The 23,436-nt window shown below is 47.7% G+C and overlaps 2 protein-coding genes and 1 long non-coding RNA gene across 13 annotated transcripts in view; 1 reads left to right on the top strand and 2 right to left on the bottom strand.

Moving 5' to 3' along the window:
* The window catches only part of VRK3 (VRK serine/threonine kinase 3), a 32,915-nt gene extending 30,896 nt beyond the window's left edge, over positions 1–2,019 (bottom strand). For both annotated transcript variants that reach the window (XM_037005971.2, XM_037005973.2), the window contains exon 1: positions 1,874–2,019. The gene's annotated coding sequence lies outside the window, so the exon portion shown is untranslated. The remainder of the gene's footprint in view (positions 1–1,873) is intronic.
* A 63-nt stretch (positions 2,020–2,082) lies between these two features.
* On the top strand, positions 2,083–17,091 carry ZNF473 (zinc finger protein 473). 10 transcript variants are annotated; one of them, XM_073226552.1, is made up of 6 exons: positions 2,083–2,642; positions 3,013–3,125; positions 5,609–5,690; positions 10,636–10,761; positions 13,062–13,148; positions 14,349–17,091. In XM_073226552.1, exons 3-6 carry the CDS (start codon positions 5,666–5,668, stop codon positions 16,943–16,945), a joined length of 2,835 nt encoding a protein of 944 aa, XP_073082653.1. In that variant the 5' UTR covers positions 2,083–2,642; positions 3,013–3,125; positions 5,609–5,665; the 3' UTR covers positions 16,946–17,091. The 10 variants fall into 10 exon arrangements, with proteins under 10 accessions (XP_073082653.1, XP_073082652.1, XP_073082655.1 ...); XM_073226551.1 differs by having other exon boundaries at positions 2,083–2,785; XM_073226554.1 differs by lacking the exon at positions 5,609–5,690.
* On the bottom strand, positions 2,960–20,463 carry LOC140847190 (uncharacterized). Its single transcript, XR_012126915.1, has 3 exons — positions 19,252–20,463; positions 4,570–4,641; positions 2,960–3,093 (listed from the first exon to the last, which is right to left on the bottom strand). It is a non-coding gene; the product is annotated as an uncharacterized lncRNA (long non-coding RNA).
* Positions 20,464–23,436: the final 2,973 nt, after the last annotated feature.

Raw genomic sequence — 23,436 nt, 5'->3', positions numbered from 1 at the left:
CTGTGTAGGGGGTTGGCATGCCCAATACCCATGTTGCTCAAGGGTCCAATGTATTTCTCTTCTTCCCTTTTCTCTTCCCGTAAGTTCTGAGTCTCTCAGACCTCTCCATTTCCTCTTGGAGCTGAATTCCTTGAAACACACAGGCTGTCCAAACAGCTAGTGAAAGAAATCTCAGCCAGAGGAGAAAAGGTTTCCTCTTCCCCTTGGCCTGCAGAAGAGCAGAAACCGCACTGTGGCATAAAACTACCCTGTTCTTTTTTCACACAAAGGAGTTGTACAGACACTGGACTGCAAAGACTGTTGCCAAGCATCCTTTACCCTCTAAGAAGCCAGTAATTCTGATTGGTTATGTAACTTAAGTAATCTGTTGTCCTGAAAATCACATTTAAAAGGACATCTCCTTCTTCTCAAAGGTGTAAATACTGATGAACATTTTTCTGAAGCTAGAGGGGTCACCACCGCTCCTCTCTTCAGGCCATGGCACACCTGACGCCCTCGCGTGTTGGAGCTAGAGCCGCAAGATCAAAACTGCCTATACGACGGCCACCCTGGAGACTTGTTGCAGACTTTGCATCAGTGAGGAATTTGTGTTTGGGTTTTGGCACTCAGATTTTATTGCAGCATAGTCTAGGCTTGTCTAACTAATACACTAACACTCTGCTAGGTTCCTTATGTAACAGAAGTTTGAAAATCCATAGCAGTTATTAAGTGGCTTTGCTTTAGTGGCATTTTCGCAGGTGCCAGTGCCCTTGGCTGAGGGCCACAAGCGCCTAACCTGTGGCCCTGCCATGGCCACTTCCTCCTGGGAGTTAAGTCTGAGAGCAGCATTAAGGAGGAGATGGAGCAGGAGCAGGCTGTACAGGCATGTGCCAGAGGGGATGGTACCTTTTATTTGATCACTGTCTGGCCCTCAGATTCACTGGGCTGGAAACTCCATCTTAATAGTGTCCTGTAAGTGAATAGCGAAGGAGAAGCTGACTTAGGCTCACTTCACATATAAATTAAAGATAATGGTTAATGTTTACTGAGCATTGGCTAGATAGCCAGTGTGTGCTAAGTTCCTTCATTCACTCAGTAATTATTCACTGAACTCCTATTATGTGCCAATCACTGGATACAGTATTTAAGGAAACAAACATGGCTTCTGACCTGATGAAGCTCGCATTTTGGTGGGGGACTACAACATTAATAAACACATGAGCAACTAGTTGCTTAATAGGTCAGATGGGTAGCGCTATAGTAAGCCCTCAACATGGATGGAAGAAAAGTCGCAGAGTGATTAAGTCACCTAAGGTTGCAGGACTAGTTCAGGACTTAAACCCAAGGGCTGAACACTAAAGCCAGTCTTTGCCGCTCATTCACCCATTTATTTTATCTATACAACAAACAGTGACTGAACATCTGCTATGTGTTCAGTGCTGTGTCCTTCCTGGAAAGTTCTGAGACACAGCACAGCAAAACGGCTAATGGCTTGGCTCCGCCTAAGCGCAGGAAGGACAGTTCTCTAGACGGTGACGCGACTCGGCCTGCCCTCCGCAGAGATGACGCAACGCCAAGCCGGGGCGTCCGTCACACTCCCTGTAAGTTCCTCCTGTCTCGATTGTAGCCTCGCCCACCACCGCAGCCCAAAATGGCTTGGGACCGGTCGGTTATCTCGGCGACCAGAAGCTTCTCTCGTCCTGCCCCACCCCAAAAGGGGCCTCGACTCCCACAGAGGGTCGTACTGACGCCATGGGCACTATAACCGAACTATAACCACATCAGACTTCCGCCTGCTCCACCTCGCCTTCCCCTCACCTCGGCCTTCGTGAGCGGAATGGGGTGCCAGGTGTCTAAAGCCAGGCCCTGAGATAGTCCCCGGACACAACCTCACCTTCTCAGTTGTCCCGCGGTAACTTCCGCCCGGGTGGAATGCGCTGCGCAAGCATCCTCTCTCCCAGGGCAAGACCGCCCGCGCAGGCGCTGCTGATCTCCCGACAGCCCGCGGGCTGTGCTCACCTGGGAACTCCATTTCCCAGAATCCTTTGCGGCAGGCCGGCCTAGCCTGTCACTCAAAGCCATCGCCCACCCCAATCCCACCCTATTTGGAACGCTTCCTCGTCCCACTGCGCATATGCCAATGTGGAGCTAATCATGAGGAGGGATGAACTATGAGGCTTCTCTTCATCAATCAGGCAGAGATCGTATTATCATTTTTCCGCCTCAACTCCGCCTCTTCCACTCGTCTCCTCAGGAGTCCAATTTCCTTCTCAACGCGTTTCATGGCAACCCTCTGGTTGTCTCCTTAAGAAATGAAAAAGCCTCAGTCTTCTAGCGCACTGATTATAGATTGCCTTCAACAGGGTGAAAGCTGGACTACAACACCGTAAGACTGTTAATTCTGTTTCTACTCTATTTCCCAGAGTGCTCAGCGGGACATCTAAGGCCGAAGAAGCGGGCGGAAATCGGAAGACAAAAGGCGTCCGCACAGCCCTGAGAAACGGAATCTCGCGTTGGCGCGGAGGACCCTGGGTGGAGTAGTTCTGAGGGAGCTCGCGAGGCACCGGAAGTGGTTGTGCGGGGGAGCGTGTGAGAGAAGTTGGGTACCTGGCTGCGTCCGGGCTGGGGTCGCGTGTGTTAACCTGGCGGACTGCAGTCCCTAGGTGAGGAGATGCCGGGTTTGCGGTCCCTGAGGATCCTGGATGATTGGGAGTTCCATCCTTCTTGAGGAGTGACGAAATCCTTAGCGGGCGACCTCGGCGAAGGGTCGTCGCCTTGAGCGGTGGAGGGCTAGGTGAAATCTTTGGTAAGAGCCTGTGATCTGCCAGGCTGTTGTTTAAAAAGTGTTTTCCGGCCCTCACCGGCAGCCTCGAGAGGAGCGATTCTATTTTATTTTGGGGTGAGAAAACAGACTGAAGGAGGTGGTGAGTTGCCTGAAGTCGCTGGCAAAGCTGGGCGGATCTCGGAGGACGAATGAAAGGAAGTTCTTTCGGGGGTCGAAGTACTGAACTTTTACCCCTTTCTCTGCGCCAGCCGCCGCTCTGTCCTCGCCTTTCTCCCACCATCTGCGCAGCGGCGCCCACACATACCGGACACCCTTGGCGCCAGGATCATCTGGGGAATCAGAATTTTTCAGCGTTAATGGGGTGTGTATTTTACAATTAGGCAACGCTCCCAATCCCGCGATTCTTGGAAGTTGACTATTTATGCCAGAAAGTGAATTTTGACACTTTAGGGAGTAAAGGTATACGTAGCCTGTGGCAATTTGGGTTAAGATTTGCTCTCAGTTTAGGAATAAGGGTCAGGTTTTCATACTTTTTCGGTATTTAGAGTTGCAGGTAAGGGACTGTGGATCTGTTGTATCTGCCCCATTTTGTCCCTGTGGAAACAAGCGTGGAAAGGGAGAATGATCAGGCCATTGATCCCACACTAAGAAGAAGCAAGACTTCCGGACTCAGGGCCCAAAGTTTTTGAGTCCTGTAATTGTTCGGCTCAAGTTATTCTGACAGGCTGTGACCTTGAACTTTACATCAGCGCTCCCGTTTCTTCTCTGCCAGGGCTGGGAGTATTTGAGGACGGAAGGTGGTTTGTAAACTGTAGATGGGTCTCAAACTCAAGTCTATGAGAGCCGAGCAGATAAGGTAGAGAACCCGCCTGGGGCAGGTTCTCGATGTGGGGCAACAGGGGGGTACTTGCCCTATCTAAAAGGTAGCTTTAAATAGGCTCCAACTAACTAGGTTGGTAGGAATGCAGAGCCAGTGTGGCCAAATCCTAGGATTTTTCAGAAGCTGGAGATCAAAGTTTTAGGTGAAATTACCCAGTTTTCAAGTTTGGGACTATTTAAAATATTTTCTTTTAAAGCCTATGTGCCAGTAAATACTGTGTGGGTCAAACAAAACATCCATGGACTGAATTATACTCACCCATCAAGGCTTAACCTCTGTCACATGAAAAAAGTCATTGGTAAGTAAACATTAGCACTTACTGGTCTACTGCCTTATCTGTTACCAAAATCTAGAAAGCTCTGAAGATAGTTCTTTTTGTAAATTTGGTGCCCAGACCTTAACAGGATTGCTGTGATTTATAACCTTTAATTATTCCTACTTAGAGTAAATACTTATACCTCTCACTCTGTGGATGTGTTCAATTGCTGCCTGTCCCACACGGCACTAGGATTTTAAAGAATATATTGTATATGGTAATCACCCTTTTAAAATCTGAAAAGTTCTGAACTTCAAAGCACATCTGGCCCCAGAGGCTTAAGAGTTGTGGACCTGTGTCATGAAATCGCCCTGCTGCTCCAGGGCATGGAGTGCTGAAAACATGCTACTTAGGAAATTTACAGTGGCTACAGATGCTTAAAGCCCTATGGTACAGTGTTTTGCATGTTCTGGGCCACCAACTCAGTGGGCAGTGACCATAATTTTCTTGAATGCAGTGAAAGAGACTAGACTAGAAAACATCCCAATACATTCTACTTTGTAAAATTAAGTATTTCCTGAAGCTTTTGTTTCATTGTATAAGTGGATCATGGTTTAAAAAAAAAAAGTTGAAGATATCTTGCAGTTGTAGGAACAGCAACAGTCTCACCTGGACTCAAATCCTATGGATGATAATCAGAAATCCCAGAAGCGTCATCCCAGGGGTTCAGGTAGAGAGATCCTGTCAATAGATAGGGAAGACATACTTACTGTGGGCCAGGCACTGTGCTGTGCCTCACGGCAGCAGGACAGAAGGTCCCACCCAGGTGACAGGCCTTCATCACCTTGTCTCCCATATATTTACAGACTGTGGTAAGTGCTGAGAACGGTGGGAAGTCGCTGTGTACAAAGGCCCCAAGCACAGTAGAAATGTGGGGCTAGCGTAGTTTCAGTAACTACAGTTGGCTGTGATTCCTGCAGGAATGCTCATGTTCTGACTGGTCCTCCTACTTCGGGACATTTTGGGGGCTCATCTAGCATGGCCAGGGGGTCAGCCCTAGGAGGAAGGGAGACGTTTTCCCGGCTCCTTTGTCCTCCCCGCAGCCCTGCCAGCCGGGAGTGTGGAGGGGAAGGAGCGGGAGCGCACAGGGACTGCAGCCACTGGGCCCCAGTCGGCTGTAACCGAGGTGAGTGGGTGGGTCCTCCATCCACACCCGTCGTCCCCGGAGGCTGCTCAGCTGGCTGGCCCTTGTTCTGGGCTCACTGTCCTGTGGTGGCCCCAAGTGATCTTCATAACACTGTTGCTCTCCTGCTGGTACCCTCCAGGAATCCTACTGCTTACAGGATAAAATCCAGGTTTCTGAGTCCATCCCTGCGTGATCTGGTCCTGCTCCCTCCATGGCAGCTTCTCTGTTTCCCCAAACAACCCACTCATGCTCCCTTATTGGCCTGGACGTAAACTGTTAATGCTATACTTCCCGGCCTGCCAGCTCCGGCTCCTGCTTCTGCTGGCATATCCTGCCGCCATCTCTGGCTGGTAAATCTGGCTTTCAAGACCCAGCTTAATTCCCACAGCTTCCCCAGCAGTCAGCTCTGCCCCACTCTGGGCTCCCATAGCACCCCCTGCTGCCTCCACGCATCTGTAGCCACACTGGATTAGGTCCTGCTTGGGGACAGGTACTGATTGGGACTCATCTCTGGATCCCCAGGGTCCAGCACAGACCTGGCACCAGCAATACTGAGGTGTTTCCTGAACAAATGAATGAATGGATGAAAACCTTCCTCTTCCTGGTAAATAATCTGCTCATCCTTAATGACCCAACTTGAGTATCCTCCCCTCTGGCAAGCAAGGGGAGGGGACTTTTCCTGACCCCAAGGCCATGTCCTCTCTTCCCTGGCCACACAGCCCTGTCTCCTCTTGCTCACTGTCTCCTTCATGTCTGTATCAGACGGTGAGCTCCTCCAGGCCAGGGCCCTGGTCTGAGACACCTCTGTGCCCCCAGCATCCTCAAAGGGGTCTGGCACCCAGGAGAAATGACTGTTGAATGAATGAATGCTCTGACCTTGTCACTGTCCTATATGAAACTCAGTGGCTCCCCAGAGCCCCACAGACCCAGTCTGTTCTCACACCCTCTATCACTTTCCAGGTGCTCTGTCTGGCAAAATCGAGGAGGTGAGGAAAGGAAGCCCCCTGGGGTCCTGCCGGGGCGGTGGGGGGAACTCTAGGACTCATCTCTTTCAACAGGGTATATACAGTAACGGTTTGTACTAATAACAAAAAACTCAAAGAAATACATTTATTAATATAGAGTACACAACCAAAAAGGCTCGATCCGCCGCGTCAGCCAGTGTGATCAGGACCCAGTTTATTATCACCGTGTCTCAGCCCCACTTCATATCGGCTCCATGTTGGATCAGCTCCTTTCCTCATGGTCGCAAAACAGCTGCCAGGGCTGTGTGCCTTCCCGTGCTTTCAATGCTGGATCTGTACACCAGGGAACCAGCTGATGTCCCTGCCCACATGAAGCTCACGTTACCAAGGGCGACCATGTGATTGTTTACTAGGGCTGCTGTGTCAAAGTGCCTTGGACAACAGGCATTTATTGTGTCTCAGTTCTGGAGGCTAGAAGTCTGACATCAAGTTGTCCTTCTGGAGGCGCCACGGGAGAATCCCTTCGTTGCCCCTTCCAGCTTCTAGAAGCCACCTGCGTTCCTTGGCTCATGGCCACACCACTCCAGTCTCTGCTCTGTCATCATGTGCCTTCTCCCGTCTTTGACTCCTTTCTGCCTCTTATATGGTGATGACGTTTAGAGGCCGCTCGGATAATCCAGGGTAACCTCCCCATCTCATGATCCTTAGTTCAGCACACCTGTAAAATCCCTTTTGCCATATCAGGTAACATTCATTGATTCTGGGGACTGGAACATGGGTACCTCTCGGGGGAACGTTAGGCCTAATGTCTAAAAGGGTATCTCACCCTTCACATGCACCAAGTTAAAGTCAGCTTCTGCCAGGAAAGCTGCTTTGCCCCCATCTCAGTAGGTGCCAGCTGTCTTCCCGCTGCGTGGGCCAACACCTTAGAGATGTCCTGGGTTCCTGTCCTTTATGCCCGACATTTTATCTGTCAGGAGGTCTTGTCAGCACCACCGTCAGAGAGGCTGGCATCTCACCACTTCGCACCTGGATCACTGCACTGGTTTTTCCCTATCTCCCCTCCCATTGTTCTATGTCCTGTCTTTCTCACAGCATCCAGAGGAAGGTCCTATTTAGCATATGCTGACTTTTTCAGAAATCTTTCTTGTAAAATAAAGCACAGATGCGGAAACCCATGCACATCCAATGAATGAGTTAATGAAAGCAAACGCTGCCCGGGTCAAGAACAGGAACTTGGCCGCTCACCCTGGAGGCCCTTCTGGGCCGCTTCTCAGCCGTCTCCTGTCCCCACAAGCAACCTGACTTTTATAGGCATGACTCCTTCCTGGTTTTTAATTAACAGTTTTTTATCATCCAAATGCATGTCCCTGTTGCCCCCCGACACCTTTGGTGTTTTTTGTCTCCTAGCTATAGTTTCCTTCTCTATCCCTTTCCCGATCTGAACAATTTGTTGGAGAACCAGGGCTGTTTGACCTGTAGAATTTCTCCAAGTCTGTTTGTTGCTGGTGACACACTTGGGGAGCCACTCGGCATGTTCTGGCTGGTTCCAGAGGCTCAGTCAGACTCAGGCCAATCCCTCTGGCAAGACTGGAGGAGGCCTGGGTGTCTGGTTCTCTGTCTGTGACCCTGGCTGTCACTGACGCTTACCGCCTTCCCATCTAGGCACTCCTCAGGGCTTGCAGGGGTGCTGTGTTCTAACTCTCGTTTCTTTTCGCTTGTTAGTTGGAACACTTAAAAATAAAAGATGTCTCTCCTCATCTATTTGGCTACACACTGGTACAGTTCTTATAGGGGAGGTGAGGTAAATGCTTGATTCTTTCCTTTTCAAATTTCAATATAAGGAATTGGTTCCTTACTATCATCCTTCAAAGATGACAGTTCTTTTATATATATGTGTGTGTGTGTGTGTGTGCACACATGCGCATGTGTGTGCTGGCTGTTACTAGAGTTTTACAAGGCATTTTTCACAAATGGTCAACATGACACACCCAGACAATCCCATGAGCATGGGGCCCTTCTCTGCTCTGTCCTGTGCCTGGTGCAGGGGCTGGCTCAGAGCACATGCCTGGTTGTCACTGGATAATGGGTGGACGGCAGACAGTTGCAGCCACTGCCTGCTGAACTGCTTCCTAATGGGCTGGGTCCCTACTGGGTGCTGTGCAGGCCTCTGCTCATTTCATTCTCTCTTTTTTTTTTTTGTATCATTAATCTACAATTACATGAGCAACATTATGGTTACTAGACTCCCCCCATCACCAAGTCCCCCCCACAAACCCATTACAGTCACTGTCCATCTGCGTAGTAAGATGCTGTAGAATCACTACTTGTCTTCTCTGTGTTGCACAGCCCTCCCCGTGCCCCCCCCAACATTATACATGCTAATTGAAATGCCCCCTTTCTCCTCCCCCCCCTTCCTCCTCCCTTCCCACCCACCCTCCCCAGTCCCTTTCCCTTTGGTAAGTGTTAGTTCATTCTTGGGTTCTGTGATTCTGCTGCTGTTTTGTTCCTTCAGTTTTTTCTTTGTTCTTATACTCTACAAATGAGGGAAATCATTTGGTACTTGTCTTTCTCCGCCTGGCTTATTTCACTGAGCATAATATCCTCTAGCTCCATCCATGTTGTTGCAAATGGTAGGATTTGTTTTCTTCTTATGGCTGAGTAATACTCCATTGTGTATATGTGCCACATCTTCTTTATCCATTCGTCTACTGATGGTGCTCACTTCATTCTTACAGCAGCTCTTTTAGAGAGGAGGAAGCTGAGCCTTAGGGACATGGAATAATAAGGTCCCAAGGCTAACAAATAGAACAAGAATTCGAATTTGGGTCTGTCTGACAGGCTACAAAGCCATGCTCCCAACCAGTTAGCTCCCTGGGGGTCACGCTCTTGCCTACCACTTACTGGCTGGCTTGATTCTCTGGGCCTCAGTCTTACCTTCTGTACATTGGGGATAATCCTGCCTTCAAGAGGACTCCCGGATGAGAAGTGGGTTGGGGGCCACAGGGAGCAACCACTCTTTGGTGGGGTCCTTCCTAGGTGCTAGGAACCAAGAGGGCACTGCTCAGTGACATCTCAGTCACTTCTCAGAGCAGCCCTGACGAGTGTGGCTCATCAGTGCCATACCACTAATGGGGCAGGAATCAGGGCTTAGAAGGGGCATGGGACTTGTTTGCCTGTGGCTGCCACAGGGGAAGGTACGGTGGGCCAGGCCTCAAACTCCAACTCGGGTTTCATCCTTTTAAAATGTGCCGAGACGCGCACTGTTGGGGGTCCGGAAGGACCACACCAGACAGCCACAGGCCCTCCTGGAGGTGGTGTGCTAGAGAGAAGGCTGTCGCTGCTTTGTCAGTACTTCTCAACTATTTGAGGTTTTATTCTAGGCACCTCTTCACGAGCAAGTTTTCAAATTCAGAAAGATAGCATCCCTAGAAGTTGGAGAGTCAGACAGGCACCTCAGGCAGTGAACATGCAACCCGAAATGGACCCTCGCATCGCCTACAAGGGCCTTGACCCCCAAACGTACTGCATCTCATCAGCTGCTGCTGTACTGACCAGGGGTCAGGAGATGTAGATGGCAGAGGAGCAGTTTGCCATATCCTGAGTGTGGGGCTTGACATGAGGGGCACGGAAGAATGAGGGTGGAGGGTGCAGCTAGAGGTGAAAGACCTTCAGGGCCTTATCAGCCCAGTGTGGGGCATGGGTGTCCTTGGATTCTGATTCAGACAAACCATAAAAATACAATGTAGCATTGAACTTAGAGTAGTCAAAATCACAGAGACAAGAGAGCAGAATGGTGAATGCCAGGAACTGGGGGCGGGGGAACGGGGTGTCCTTGATTAATGGGGACAGAGGTTGAGTTCTGCAAGATGAAGAGTTCTGGAGGTAGGTGGTGGTGATGCTTATACAACAGTGGGAATGTAATTAGTATCACTAAGCTGTATGCTTAAAAATGGTTAAGATGATAAATTTTATGTGTATTTCACTAGATAGAAAAAAAGGGGGGAAACCACCATTGAGATGTCAAGTCTGAATCCAGACTTTGAATATAGTCTAGGTATTCAGTGATATTAAAGAGTTACACTATTAATGCTAGAGTATTCCCAATGAAATCAGATGGGATTGACTTTGAAATATTTTAGCAGAAGAAAAAAAAGGTGGGAAAGAGGCTCAATGAATAAGTTAGAGAAATGCTAACGGGTGGAGGTTGGGTGATGGACACATGGTGGTCTGTTACACATATCTCTCTACTTCTGAGTATATGTGAACATTTCCATAATAAAAGTTAAAAATCTTGAACAAACATTGAAAGAAAAAGAGCAAAAGCCAAAGTACATGGATATCAGGATCAGGCCGACCTGGATTTAAGTGCTGCCTGTGTGACCTTGAGAGGACATCGTGCCCCCTCTCCAAGACTCCATGCCCTTGCCTACAAAATACGGGGGCGCCCAGTCTTTTACATGTCAAGGTTCTCGTGACACGATTGTTGCCCAACACCTGGTGTGTCGAGGGCAGGTGGCACTGAGTCTCTGGGCTCCTACCTGATCCCAGCCCTGGAGTCACGGACAGTGTGTTCCATTTCAGGAATTGTGACCCTCAAGGGCATAGGCATGGACTTCACCTTGGAGAACTGGGAGCAGCTGGGGCCGGACCAGGGGGACCTGTTCTGGGACACAGCGCTGGACAACTACCAGAGCCTCTTCCTGCTGAGTGAGTGTCCACCCGTGTGGGCCCAGCCCCTGCCCTGCCTGCTCATCGCCTGTGGCTCCCTGTCCCCCCTCAGTATAAACTCTGGCTCCTGAGCGCCTCAGAACCAGCATGATCTAGCCCAGCAGTGATCTAGCCCGGGGGACACTGGGGACACCTAGCAACCTTTTTGATTGTCACCCCTAAGGGGAGGTGGTGTGTTCCTGGCACCCTGTGGATAGAACACATCTTCAAAGCAGGGACAGCCCCATGATCGAGGATTATCGGACCCCAAACGGCAGTAGTGCCGAGGGTGAGAAGCCCTGATCTGGCTCCTGCCTGCTGCTGTGACTCATCTGCACCTTCCTGTCAGTCGTCATGAGTGACTCCTCCAGCGGACACTTAGGGTCTTCACACTTGCTCTCCCCTCTGCCTAGATGACGTTCATCCCTGCCCTTAGGATTCACTCTGTGACCCCATTAGCGCCCCTGTCTCCTGCTCAGCTTGCCCACCACCCCTGCGCTTTCCCACTGCTCATGTGCGATCCGTCTCCCTCTCCTACGACGGGAGCTTCCTCAGGGCCGGGACTTTTCCCCTGGGCTGTTCACTGATGTATCCCCAGAGCTGGGAACAACCGGCACCTGCCAGGGGACTCGTTGAATGTGTGCTCAATCAACGAATGACGGAGCAGCAATAGGTGCTGGATCAGGAGCTGGGTCTTGTGCTGGGTGAGCACGTAGAACCCTCTCCTTCATTCCTGCAGTCACCTCGCCAGGAAGTCTGACTCCCCGTTTTGTTGATCCTTCTGAAATTGAGCTTCAAAGATAAGTCATCTTCCCCGTGATGTTGGGGTTCCCAGGAGCACCCCCATGTTCGGTGATCTACTAGGAAGACCCACAGGCCTCAGCATATGGCCGTACACCTGGCCCTGGCTTATTAGAGAGCGCACGGCACAGTCAGCCCCAGGGAACGGCGCAGGAGGCCTCTGGAATCGTGAGGGATGCGCGGTGAGGTGTGACAAAGTGGGGAACGCTGTCTACTGGTGATGCTTGTTAGAAACTCTGCATCCAGGGTTTTACTGGGGGCTGGTTACGTAGGTACCTGCTGCCAGACCTGCACCAAAACTTCAGACTCTCAGCAGGAGAGCAGCGTTCAGCGGAACAGTCACAGCACAGGGGCCCCTTGGTGGTTAGGGAAGGCTGAGCCCTCCTGACGTCCAGCTTCCCACACACCAGCCACGGGCGGCCGCGCCAGCGGCCTTGCCGAGGAGAGCTGTCAGCCTGCTGTGTTAACCCCTCACGGGCGGTGAACGCCAGCATGGCACAGTGAGCGAGCGTCAGGACCCTGTCACCCCAGCACCACATCATCATCTCCTCCAGATCAACTCTTTTCCCCTTCCTTGGTTCTTTCTCTCCCAAGAGCAGAAGGGTCACTTATTCCCAAAGATCAAAGAAAAAGAGACCACATGCTGGCAACTTCTGTTTGATGGAATTTCATCGCATAGGGGCAGATTTTCTCCAAAGGCTATTCAGCGTTCCTATAGAAGCAGCTTGGGGGAGGTCAAATCTCAGTGTCTTTTCAAATTTTAAACTACAGTCCACAAGGGAAATACATTTCCTTTGACTCCCCTGCACACACTTGTGTGTCTAGACAAGTAGCGTATTAGCTTCCTATGGCTGCTGTAAGAAATGACCCCAAACTCAGTGGCTTAAAACAACACATTTACTCTCCTATGGTTCTGGGGGTCAAGTTTGAAAAGGGTGTGACTGGACTAAAGCCGGGGTGTGTCATGGCTGGTTCCTTCTGGAGGCTCCAGGGGAGAATATTTACATGCCTTTTTTCAGCTTCTAGAAGTACCCGCATTGCTTGGCTCATGCTCTCACCTTCAGAGCCAGCTATGGCCATTTCCCCACTGAAATGTGTCTCCTGGGATTATGACTTTGTGCTCCCTTTGTGGAAAGCAAAGTATAGGACTGATTGGGCTCTAGGACCCCAACATACTCTATCATAGGGTCTGGCCTGCAAGGCCTGGGGTGATGCCTGGTCTCTGGGTGAACGAGTAAGTCATGGATGGCTGAGTATGTGGCAAACTCCGCTCATCCCTGCTCGGATCACCCTGGATTGTGACGCCTGGTCCTTCTCCTCCACTAGACTGGGAATCCTGCAGGGCACGAGTCCCTGGAGTTGCCCGTGCAGTATCTGGCCCCTAGAGAGCTGTGCACTGGATAAAATACTGAATATTCAGGAGAGCCAGAAGGTTCCCTCTAAGCGGCTGGAAGGCCCTTCGTGTTTTGTTGGATGACAGTGCTGTCCTTTCCCTGCAGACCCCTGCAGACCCAACCTGACTGTCTGTCCAGATGAAGGCGAGCTGGAGGCCTTGGTGAGAGGAAGCCCGGAATCAGCGGTTCCTGGTGAGTGGGCGGGTAGGGGGCAGCGGAGTGTGACCCTTTGCGTGTCCCCTGGCCTCAGAAGCTGCATCCAGACCCAGTGTGTCTGCCCAGGCACCCTAACCCTAGGCTTTTGGGCGTCACCGTGCCTCTTGCTGGTTTCTGTCCTCTCTGCTGGGGGTCGGGACCCTCACTCTGCGTGCCCATCTGGCCTCTACCTCGTCATTCAGACATGGCTTCCCTGTGCCTTTCCGTCCCCTTTCTCCCCATCCTTCCAGACCTAGCAGGGGGTGGTTTTCACTGCCTGAGTCAGTCTCCCCACTGTCCTACTCATGCCCCCTTAGCACCATGGACCCTCCTGGTATTTTTGTCCAGGTCTGTCACATGGGGCACAGCTGATGGCCACATCTGTTAGTAACTCAAGCCCAGGCCTAAATGCTGCCAAGAGCATTTCTGTTTTCCCCCAGGCCTGGTTCTTCCAAGGGGATCAGGTTAGGCAGTGAGGATTCCTGGGGTGTTATGTTAGTTAAAATGTCTCCAGTGGAAGAAAGCTGAGGCAGGGGCCTGGCTAGGGGATGGCAGGCTGTTCTTGTCATTAGATCATTCACATGAGAAGAGACATCCCTGAACCAGAGACCACCATGGTGGCGGCGCAGCCTAGTCTCAGCCTCCACCCTGCCCAGTCAGTATGCAGCTCTGTCATTGGCTCACATATCATGAGCTTGTGATTGTGGACTCTTCACATAGGTGACTAACCTAGGCACAGACTTCCCACAACCTTAGATTTTGGTTTCTGCTCTGTTTCCAAGCACCTGTAGCCATACCTTTACTAACAACCAAATATACCCTCTGGTGGTAACAACTGTATTGTGTTACTGTTTCTATCTCTTTCCCCCTTGAACAGTAAACTTCTCTGGGAAGTGGGCCTTAGCTGATAAGGGTGATGGAGGGTGGGCAGAGAGCCTCCACTGAGAGGCTCCCCTTCCCTGTGGAATCCATGTGATCGCCCAGCTCCTGTCTTAACCCTCCTAGAAATAGGCTCTGTTTCTTGTGAGGCCAGTTCCAGGGAGATCACCAGTTGAGACCCATTTTCTTCATCCTCTTGATGGACAGGCTTGACTCAGGACCCAGCACCTGTTCTCCATCCTGTCTGTGTTCTTGCCCTGCAGCTCCTGTCTTTTCACCCTGGGGAACAGGAGACATTTACATTTTCCCTCCTTTCAGACATGGCTGAGGCCAAGAACTCTCCTCTGCCACAGGACTTCTTGGAAGAAGGGCTCTCCCAGGAGCTTTTGGAGACACTTTCCAAGGATGGCCAAGGATTGCCTATGGGAGAAGCTTGCATAGGCAAAAGTTGGTTAGATAGTTTGCTAGAAGATCCAGAAAGTCTTCTGAGGTCTAACATTGTTACCAAAAAGGAAAGTCCCACAGAATACAAGAGTCATGAACTCAACAGTGGTCTCAGTCCTGAGTCCTTCGTTTTCACAGGCGATTCTGTGATGAATGATCTTCCTGAAAAGAGCCTGATACCAGCTAAATCTCAGGAATATGGGATGACTACTACTACTACTACTACTGCTACTACTACTGCTACTACTACTACTACTACTAGTGGCTACTACTTACACCAGAGCCAGCAGGATAATGTCCAGGGAAGGGAGAAACCATATAAATGTAGTGAATGTGGGGAGAGCTTTAGCCAGAGTTACCATCTTGTCCAGCACTGGATTATTCATATTAAGGAAAAACCTACTGTGCAAGAATATGAGAAAGGTTTCAAGCAGAGTTCTTGCCTTGTGCACCTGATGGGTCACAAGGGCTACAAATCCTATGTGTGTAACAAGCATGGGAAAAACTTTAATCAAAATACACAACTTCTGCAGCATCAGAAAATTCATACTAGAGAAAAACCATGTGAGAGTCAAAACAGTGACCATCCATCAAGTCATGGCTCACAGCCTGTTGAGTGTCAAAAAACCCCTACAGGTGGTAAATCCTACGAATGTAATGAGTGTGGCAAAAGTTTCAGCCAAATCTTTCGTCTTACTCAACATCAAAAGACCCATACCCGGAAACACTACGAATGTGCCAAATGCAAGGCAACCTTCAATTTCAAAAAATACCTCCTTCGACATCAGAAAATGCATGCTGCAAAAACTACCTGTCAGTGTCAGGAATGTGGGAAGGCTTTCAGGCGGAGATCACTGCTCATTGAACACCAGTCTGTTCACACTGGAGAAAACCCTTTTAAGTGTGATGACTGTGGGAGATCCTTCAAACATATCTCTACCCTAAAGATCCACCAGAGGGTTCACAGTGGAGAGAAGTCTTACAAATGCAGTGAATGTGGGAAAGCCTTCTATCAGAAGACTTACTTTAATGAACATCAGAAACTTCACCAGGGCCACAGGCCCCACAAATGTCAAAAATGCATCAAGAGCTTCAGTCGGCTCTCCCACCTGATCCAACACCAATCCACTCATTCCACAGAGAAGCCCTACAGCTGTGCTGAGTGCAAGGAGACCTTCAGTCATAATGAACACCTTGTTCAACACCAGAAAATCCATACTGTGGAAACTCCCTACCAATGTCAGGAGTGTGGTGAGCGCTTCACTTGCAGTTCTACCCTAACTTGCCACCAGAGTGTTCACACAAGATATAAACAATGGTTTGATGAGAAAGGAAAGATCCTCAATCAGAACCCAAAACACAGTGGGCATCTAAGGACTAGTGAAAAGTACTTTAAGTGTGAGAAATGTGAGAAAACATTTAGCCGCAGCAAATACCTGACCCAGCATCAGAGGATTCACACCAGGGCGAAGCCCTTTGAGTGTAACCGGTGTGGGAAGGCCTTTGGCCAAAGTACACAGCTTGTTCGCCACCAGATGATCCACTCTGGAGTGAAGCCATATGAATGTGGGGACTGTGGGAAGGGCTTCATCCACAGCACTGCCCTCACCAAACATCAGTCTGTCCACAAGAGCAAGCAATCCTTTAAATCTAATGAATGTGGACAGATCTTCAGCCAAAGCGCATGTCTCTCAGAACACAAGTTAATTCACACTACAGAGAAGCTTTTTAAGTGTAACAAGTGTGACAAAGGCTTTGCCCATGATCACTACCTCATTCAGCATCAGAGAACTCATGCTGGAGAGAAGTCCTTTGAATGTGAAAAAGTATTCCATCAGAAGTCATGTCTTCCTAAGGATCAGAGAGATCACACAGGTGAGAAACTCTATGAATGTGGTGACTGTGGGAAAACCTTCAGACTGCATGCTCAACTCATTCAACACCAGAGAGTTCACACCGGAGAAAAGCCTTATGTTTGTCAGGATTGTGGGAAGGCCTTCAGTCAGAATGTGTGCCTTTCTGTTCATCAGAGAGTTCACACTGGGGAGAAGCCTTATATCTGTGAGGAATGCGGGAAAGCCTTCAGTCACTACTCATGCCTTTCTGTTCACCGGAGAGTTCACACTGGAGAAAAGCCTTATGTCTGTCAGGTTTGTGGGAAAGCCTTCAGCCAGAGCTCGTGCCTTTCTGTTCACCAGAGAGTTCACACTGGGGAGAAGCCCTATATGTGTGTTGTATGTGGAAAAGCCTTTACCCAGAAAGCAAATCTGACACAGCATGAGAGAATTCACACTGGAGAGAAGCCTTATGCCTGCAATGTGTGTGGGAAAGCCTTTGGCCTCAGTGCCCATCTCAGTCAGCACCGGCAAATTCACACCCAACAGAAAGTGTATCAGTGTCAACATTGTCAGAAAGCCTTTAGCTACCACTCAAGTCTTACACGACATCAGCAAGTTCACACTAAAAAATAACAAGTAGCAATACTACAGATGATCCCTGGTTGGCAGCAGGGTCCCAGACTGAAGGTCTGAGAATATGTTCATCCAAGCCATAATGTTGAAATCATCACATTTTAAGTTCTCTCTCCAAAAATAAATAAATCTCTTTATTGATAAAAGGATTTATTAGAAAATTTGCAGACAAGTTTCATTAAAACAATGAGAACACAAAAGTTGAGAAGTGTACTGTCATAATTCACTCGTAGATTCTGCAGCCAGTCTGCTGAGTTAAATCCCAACTCTGCCATCTGCTACCTAAGTGACCTACAGAGAGTCCTGGAGCATATCAGTATCCCCATCTCAAAAATGGGCACAATAATAGCTACCTACCTCAGAGGGCTATTGTGAATATAAACAAACATGTAAAGTACTTAGAACTGAGTGCCCAGCACTACTGTAAGTAGTTACCAAGTATGAGCTACAAATATTCACCAGATAAAACAAAGATTCTCTTATGTGCATAAGTCTTTTTGAATCTGAAATCTTGTTTTCTTTGGGTAAATTCCTACGAGTGGAATTCCTGGGTCAAATGGTATTTCTATTTTGAGTTTTTTGAGGAACCTCCATACTGCTTTCCACAATGGTTGAACTAATTTACATTCTCACCAGCAGTGTAGGAGGGGTCCCCTTTCTCTGCATCCTCGCCAGCATTTGTTCCTAGTCTTTTCTATGTTGGCCATCCTAACTGGTGTGAGGTGATATGTCATTGTGGTTTTAATTTGCCAGTGGACTATTATATCTGTCAGGAGGAACTAGATTCTGCTGTGGCAACACAGTTAAGCATCAATCTCTGGCTGAACAAAGGCTTATTTCTCTCTCCTACGTGTCCACTGTGGGTTGGCAGCTGGTATAGGGATGGGGTGGGCTGGATCTGCTCTATCCACTCAAGGGACCAGTGTTCCCTTTTTAAATCTGTTGGTCCTTCTGGTCACCTCAATAAGAAAGTGACTTTAACACCTTACATTTCCCCATCTTCTCTTTGAGGCAGAGCAGGACTCAAGCTCGGCAATTTGGCTGGACAATGCTCTCCACCGAAATGTGCAAACAGCAGTTTTCTGTTGCATTTATGCTTACAGCAAACTTCCATTTATGGCAAGTTAATACTGGTTGTCCATTTACAGTCGTGGTTGAAAATTTTAAAGGGCGTTAATTGAAATAAGTAGATTAGGAGACTCTAGGTGCAGGCCATTGGCATCACTGTAGGGGAGAAGGGGCTGCTCTGAGAAATCAAAGAGGTGGCATGTGCATGCCCAACATGGAGAAGATACTCTTCTAAGAAAATTGTACCTAGGAACCCACTGGATAAAACAGATAAAAGTGGATGCACTTTGGCCAAAGAGGATTGAGGGACCGCCTCTGCTCCAGTGCCCCAGACCCAGGGCTCTAGAGAACAGCTTGTAAACTTCTGGTCTGGAGGAGCTTTCTGAAGCTGTTTTGATGAAACACACATGAATCCTTTTGATAGTATCCCAGACTGGGTAATGTGCTGAGAAGGGGATGTTAGTAACCAGGATAGAGATCTTGTGGTGTTCTTTGCCAGAGGGACTCCCTGGGAGGTTAGGAAATGTACAGCATTCCCGAAGGAAGTCTTCCCAACCTTATGCCACCATGACCCAAATGACCAATGTCCCATGCGCTTCTTGTGCACTGGAATACAAGATAAAATTCTGGCCAATAGGCTGAGTCCTTCAAATAAAGGCATGGACCAGGGAGAGGCGGGCAACACTAGGATTTTGCAGCTGCCAGGTAGAAGGAGCTTGGGCCTCTGACAGATGTGTGGGTCAGAGGAGAGGGGAATAAACTTCTATCTTTTCTATTAGGTCTCAGGGCAGCTGAATTTGAATCCTACTGATGTAGTAGCTTTGTAAAGTAAAAAAACACTCCAGCTACTTTGAGACTGGTATCTATCTTTTGGGAGACTGATTTCCTGATTGCCACATTATAAGAAGAAAATAGGGGCCAGGCGAGATGGCTTATGCCTGCTGTTAGGCCACAAAATGCCCCTAAAATACCGGGTTTTTTCTGAGGAGCACAGCACTCTTCTGGGAAACATAGTACCATTTATTAACTTTCCCCATAACAGGATATTAGATAATCCCCAAGTTTTCTCTTATAAACAAAAGTAGAATAAAATGTCTGTATTTATGAAGACTTCCCAGAAACAGAAATACTAGGTGTGAAACAAAACCATTCTTTTAATCATCAAATTTGCTTGCTGGAGAATATTCAAACAGTAAAAATAATACAATAACGGTATCTAATATTTACTGACGACTTACTATGTGCCAGGGGCTTTCCACAAATTAGCCTCAGAGCTGCAGTATGAGACAGGTGCCGCTGTCATTTCCATTTTATAGATGCGGAAGCCGAGGGTCACTGAGGTTAAGGAAACTTGCCTCTGTTGCCCTGTTTTTCAGTGTGGAAGTGCTAGAGCCACGACTTGAACCTGAGGAGTCGGGCACCGGCCCCCTAGCCACTATGCTAACGGGGAAGACTCTGTTCTGTACCTTCCCAACCAGCTGGTGAGACGGCAGCGCCATCACCGCGGTGAGTCTCAGCTGCCTCACACGTAACACAGCCGTAACAAAACAGGGACGCCACTGGGAGACTGAGGATTAAATACACGTGAAATGTTTAGAGCTAGGATGCACAAAGGTTAACTTTCAGTATAATTAATAATTTTAGTAATTATCAGAGTTAAAAGTTAAGCCCCTGTGTTTCAGCATTACCTATGGCTCATACTAAGCGCTCAACACGTTACAGATTTTAATACGTTGTAAGACTGTCGTTTATAAACTTGGAACCCTAACTCTTAACCTCGACTTTAGTACACTTCGCAATTAAAAAGTGATTGGAAAGTGTATTACTCATCAAACAATAACAACCATGATTTATTACTGGCCATTTACTAATTACCTTGGGAAGTGAGCTGGTCCCACATCATTCAGTTCAGCCAGAGTCCCTAATCCAAGAGCAAGAGAAGATCAGTGGACAACCCAGGACGAACCCCCACGCCTCCCTGAGCCTCAGTTTCTCCACTGGACTCAAGGACACCGGGTATGGGGCTTCTCAGAACAAACCGCGCGTTGCACCCACTCGGCTCTCATCGGCTCCGTCCCGACACCGACTCCAGCCAATCCCCGCGCCAGCCCTGCTCAAAGCCGCCGCTCCGAACCCCGCCCCGCCGCGTCCAGCAGCGCCGGTGCTGCCCCCGACTGACTCCAGCTTCTCGCGCCTCCTTCACCTTAGCTGGCCTAAGCCCTCGAAACCCATCCGGGCCGCTCTCCTAAGCAACGACGGGGAGGACACGATGGGCGCCCTCAAGTACCCGGCAAACCGAATCCTGGCCGTCCCGGGCGCACTTCGCGGCCCACCGGCGATCCCCACGAGGGCGGTGCCGCTGCGCGCGCAACTCTCGTCCCAGGCCCGCCTTTGCGCTTGCGCAGTCTCCTTGTTGAGTTACTCCGCCCAGAGCCCGGTGGGATTCTGGCTTTTCAGGCCGACTGTCCTCTGACTGCAAAATTGGAAGAAACCCTGGAGTCCCGGGCGGCTTTCGCTCGGGGTACACCAATGTCAAAGCCTTCTTTTGGCTTTCAAAGGCAGTGTGGTTTCCTCTCGACCAGTCACAGGTTAGCTTCTCAACACTAACCCTAGCCTCCGTCTCCAGGGCAACTATCAACTCTGGAAACAGCGGGTGTGTCTCCATGGCAACTCTAATCCCTACAGCTCGGCAAGGGCACTTCATTACAGGCGCTTTTAAGTAATAGCGATGCTCAACGAAATTGCGTGCTCTGCTCGTACAACTTAATGGAAAACGTGTTTGGCGCTCAAAGAAGGGAAGAAAACTGGATAGGGCGGTTCTGAAAGAATTGATGTTAAAAAGGTTTCTCAGAGGAGGGGTTTCTTTGAATAAGGCTTTGAGCGATGAGTAGGAGGTAGCCAGGAAGACACGCAAAGGAAAAATGCTATCGTATCTGTCTGGACACAATTTAAACCTATGACATGTAGCCTTAGCGAGGGTGTGGGGAAACTACCATCCTCCTACCGTGAAGGTGGAGACGGGTTCTGCATTGTAAGTAAATCAATCAGTTGGTGACTGCTGAGAACAACTATGTTCCAGGCAGTGTTCTAGGTGTTGGGGATATAATGGTGAAGGTCACACATGGACCCTGCCTTCCGGAAGTCAGAAAGCAGGCAGTAAATAGGAGACACATAATAAGAAATCATGCTAAGTGCTGTGAAGTAAACAGGCAAAGGGCTGAGGCAGGGATGAAAGGGTGACTGTGGGATCAGGAAATATAGTTAGGTGCGTTATGTGAGCATGTAAATGTGAAATGAAAACAATATAAATCCCAAGTGAATTGTAGAGAAATATTAATGGACACAGCAGCTGGAGTGCGCCCTACTGTAGGCTGCTGCTTCCTAAGTGTCTGTGGACATTTGAGTTGGGGTTTTCTTTTACTTGTCCTTGAAGGCACCCTGAAGTACTAAGATCAACAGGTGAACGCCTTGCTTTTGGTCGTTTTGGCTACTTGAGCTAGTACATTATCGTCCTTGTTTGAGCTATTTTGAGTTAAGTTTTTTGTTACTTGAAACTCAAAACATCCTTTGTAATACAGTCTTACATTTAAAAGATAAGGAAGTTGGATCAGCAAGCTAGACAATGGCAAAAGCAGGATTCAAAATTAGTTTATTTTATACTAAAAATCCACTTAATCCACATTAGTATGTTAGTAAAGGGAGGTGGTGAGTCTTCCAGAAGGAAATGGACCAGATGCACTAAGAAAGGTCCACTTAGGATGAAGGATTTAAGGGTGCTACACTGCTGGCTTTGAAAATGGAGGGAAGGGGCACAAGCCAAAGACTGCAGGCAACTCCCAGATACTGAAAATTCATGCCCTAAGTCTGAAAAAATGCAAATGGAATAAAATTTTAATTGTTAAAAATCATGAAAATATTAGACTAAAGTATAGGAGAACATTTTTGATAATTGGGCATAAGAAAGGCCTTTCTTAGCATGATAGTAGGTCCAAGAACTATAAAATACAAATAGGTTTGAATATGTAAAAATTTTTAAATTCTGTATAGCAAAGTACATCATGAACAAAATTAAAAGAGAAATAACAAACTGGGAGAAAATATTAGTGATGTATATACCAAAGGGTTAATATTTGTAATATTTGAAGACTTGGTTCTATAAGTCAGTACAAAAGACACCCCAATTAAAAATGGGTAAAATACATAAATAAGCAATACAAAGAAGATGAAATATCAACAAACACAAAAAGATCATTCATCTCACTGTTGAAAGGACATTTTTACTTATTAGATTAGAAATGCTAACAAGAGACTGAGTATTTGGGAAGGAATTGGAGGAACAGAAAAAATAGGCATTCATATTCCAGGACTTGTGTAAATTGGTTCATCCTTTTTTAGAGAATTATTTAGCAATATTTTAAATTTAAAACAACTTGAGATCAAAATTTTAAACATGGACATTCTATGATCCCACAGATTTACTTTTAGGAATTCACCTTATGGAGATACTTTGCCCAAGTGTCAAATTATTAATGTCCAGTGGTGGAAAAGAAAAACTAAAACAACCTAAATGTCTATTAATAGAAATCAGTTAAATAAACAAACCCTAGCATGAAACATGCAGCTGTTAAAAATGAGGACACATATATATACTATATATATTTTTTGCATTGTCTTAAGAAAATATCCACATTGTACCAAATGAAAAAGTCACTTCTAAAATCATATGTGTGTGTGCATGTGTGATTACACCAAATTGCATACCATATTTATGTGAATAAATATGTATATAACCATTTCATAAAACAAAAAGAGAGGTTCATATTCAAAGATAAAAATCAAGAATCTTTGGAATGAAGATTTACAGAGAGCTATAGCTTTCTTCATTTTTGTGTTATCTGAATTATTCACAATAAACACCCAGTTTTTCAACTATGAAAGAAGTCACAGAAGATCAGAAGAAACATCTGATGTCAGGGAGATGCAGCCCCATTCACTGCCGGACATCCAGAACTTCTGGGAAGCCATGGTCACGTGTATGGGATCATTGAAACATTTCAGTGTTTGACCCCATGACTTCCTTGCCAGGATTTCACTTGGGAACTCTCAGGTGCTCATCCAAAGACTTCAGTAGAAGGGAGGTTTATAAAAGTAAAAAACTGGGAACAACCAAAATGTCCAACAGGGGACTGACTAACATGTTGGTTGAATAAACAGTGCGAAACCCCAAAACATCTGGTTCTTAAATATTAAATAAATGACATGGTTATTTAATGACATGGGTGTCACGATATGGATAAATCATGATATTTAATGATTGGGGCCATGATGTAAAGTTAAGTGAATAGAGAAGCATGATAAACTCTATATCCATTATGCCCCAGATTTATTAAAGGATATATAATAATATATATTGTTATAAAAGC

This window comes from Manis javanica, chromosome 17 (genome assembly GCF_040802235.1).
Source record: "Manis javanica isolate MJ-LG chromosome 17, MJ_LKY, whole genome shotgun sequence".
NCBI classification, from domain to species: Eukaryota; Metazoa; Chordata; class Mammalia; order Pholidota; family Manidae; genus Manis; species Manis javanica.
The sequence above is the reverse complement of the archived record's forward strand: the minus strand, read 5'-3'. Positions and strand labels throughout refer to the sequence as shown.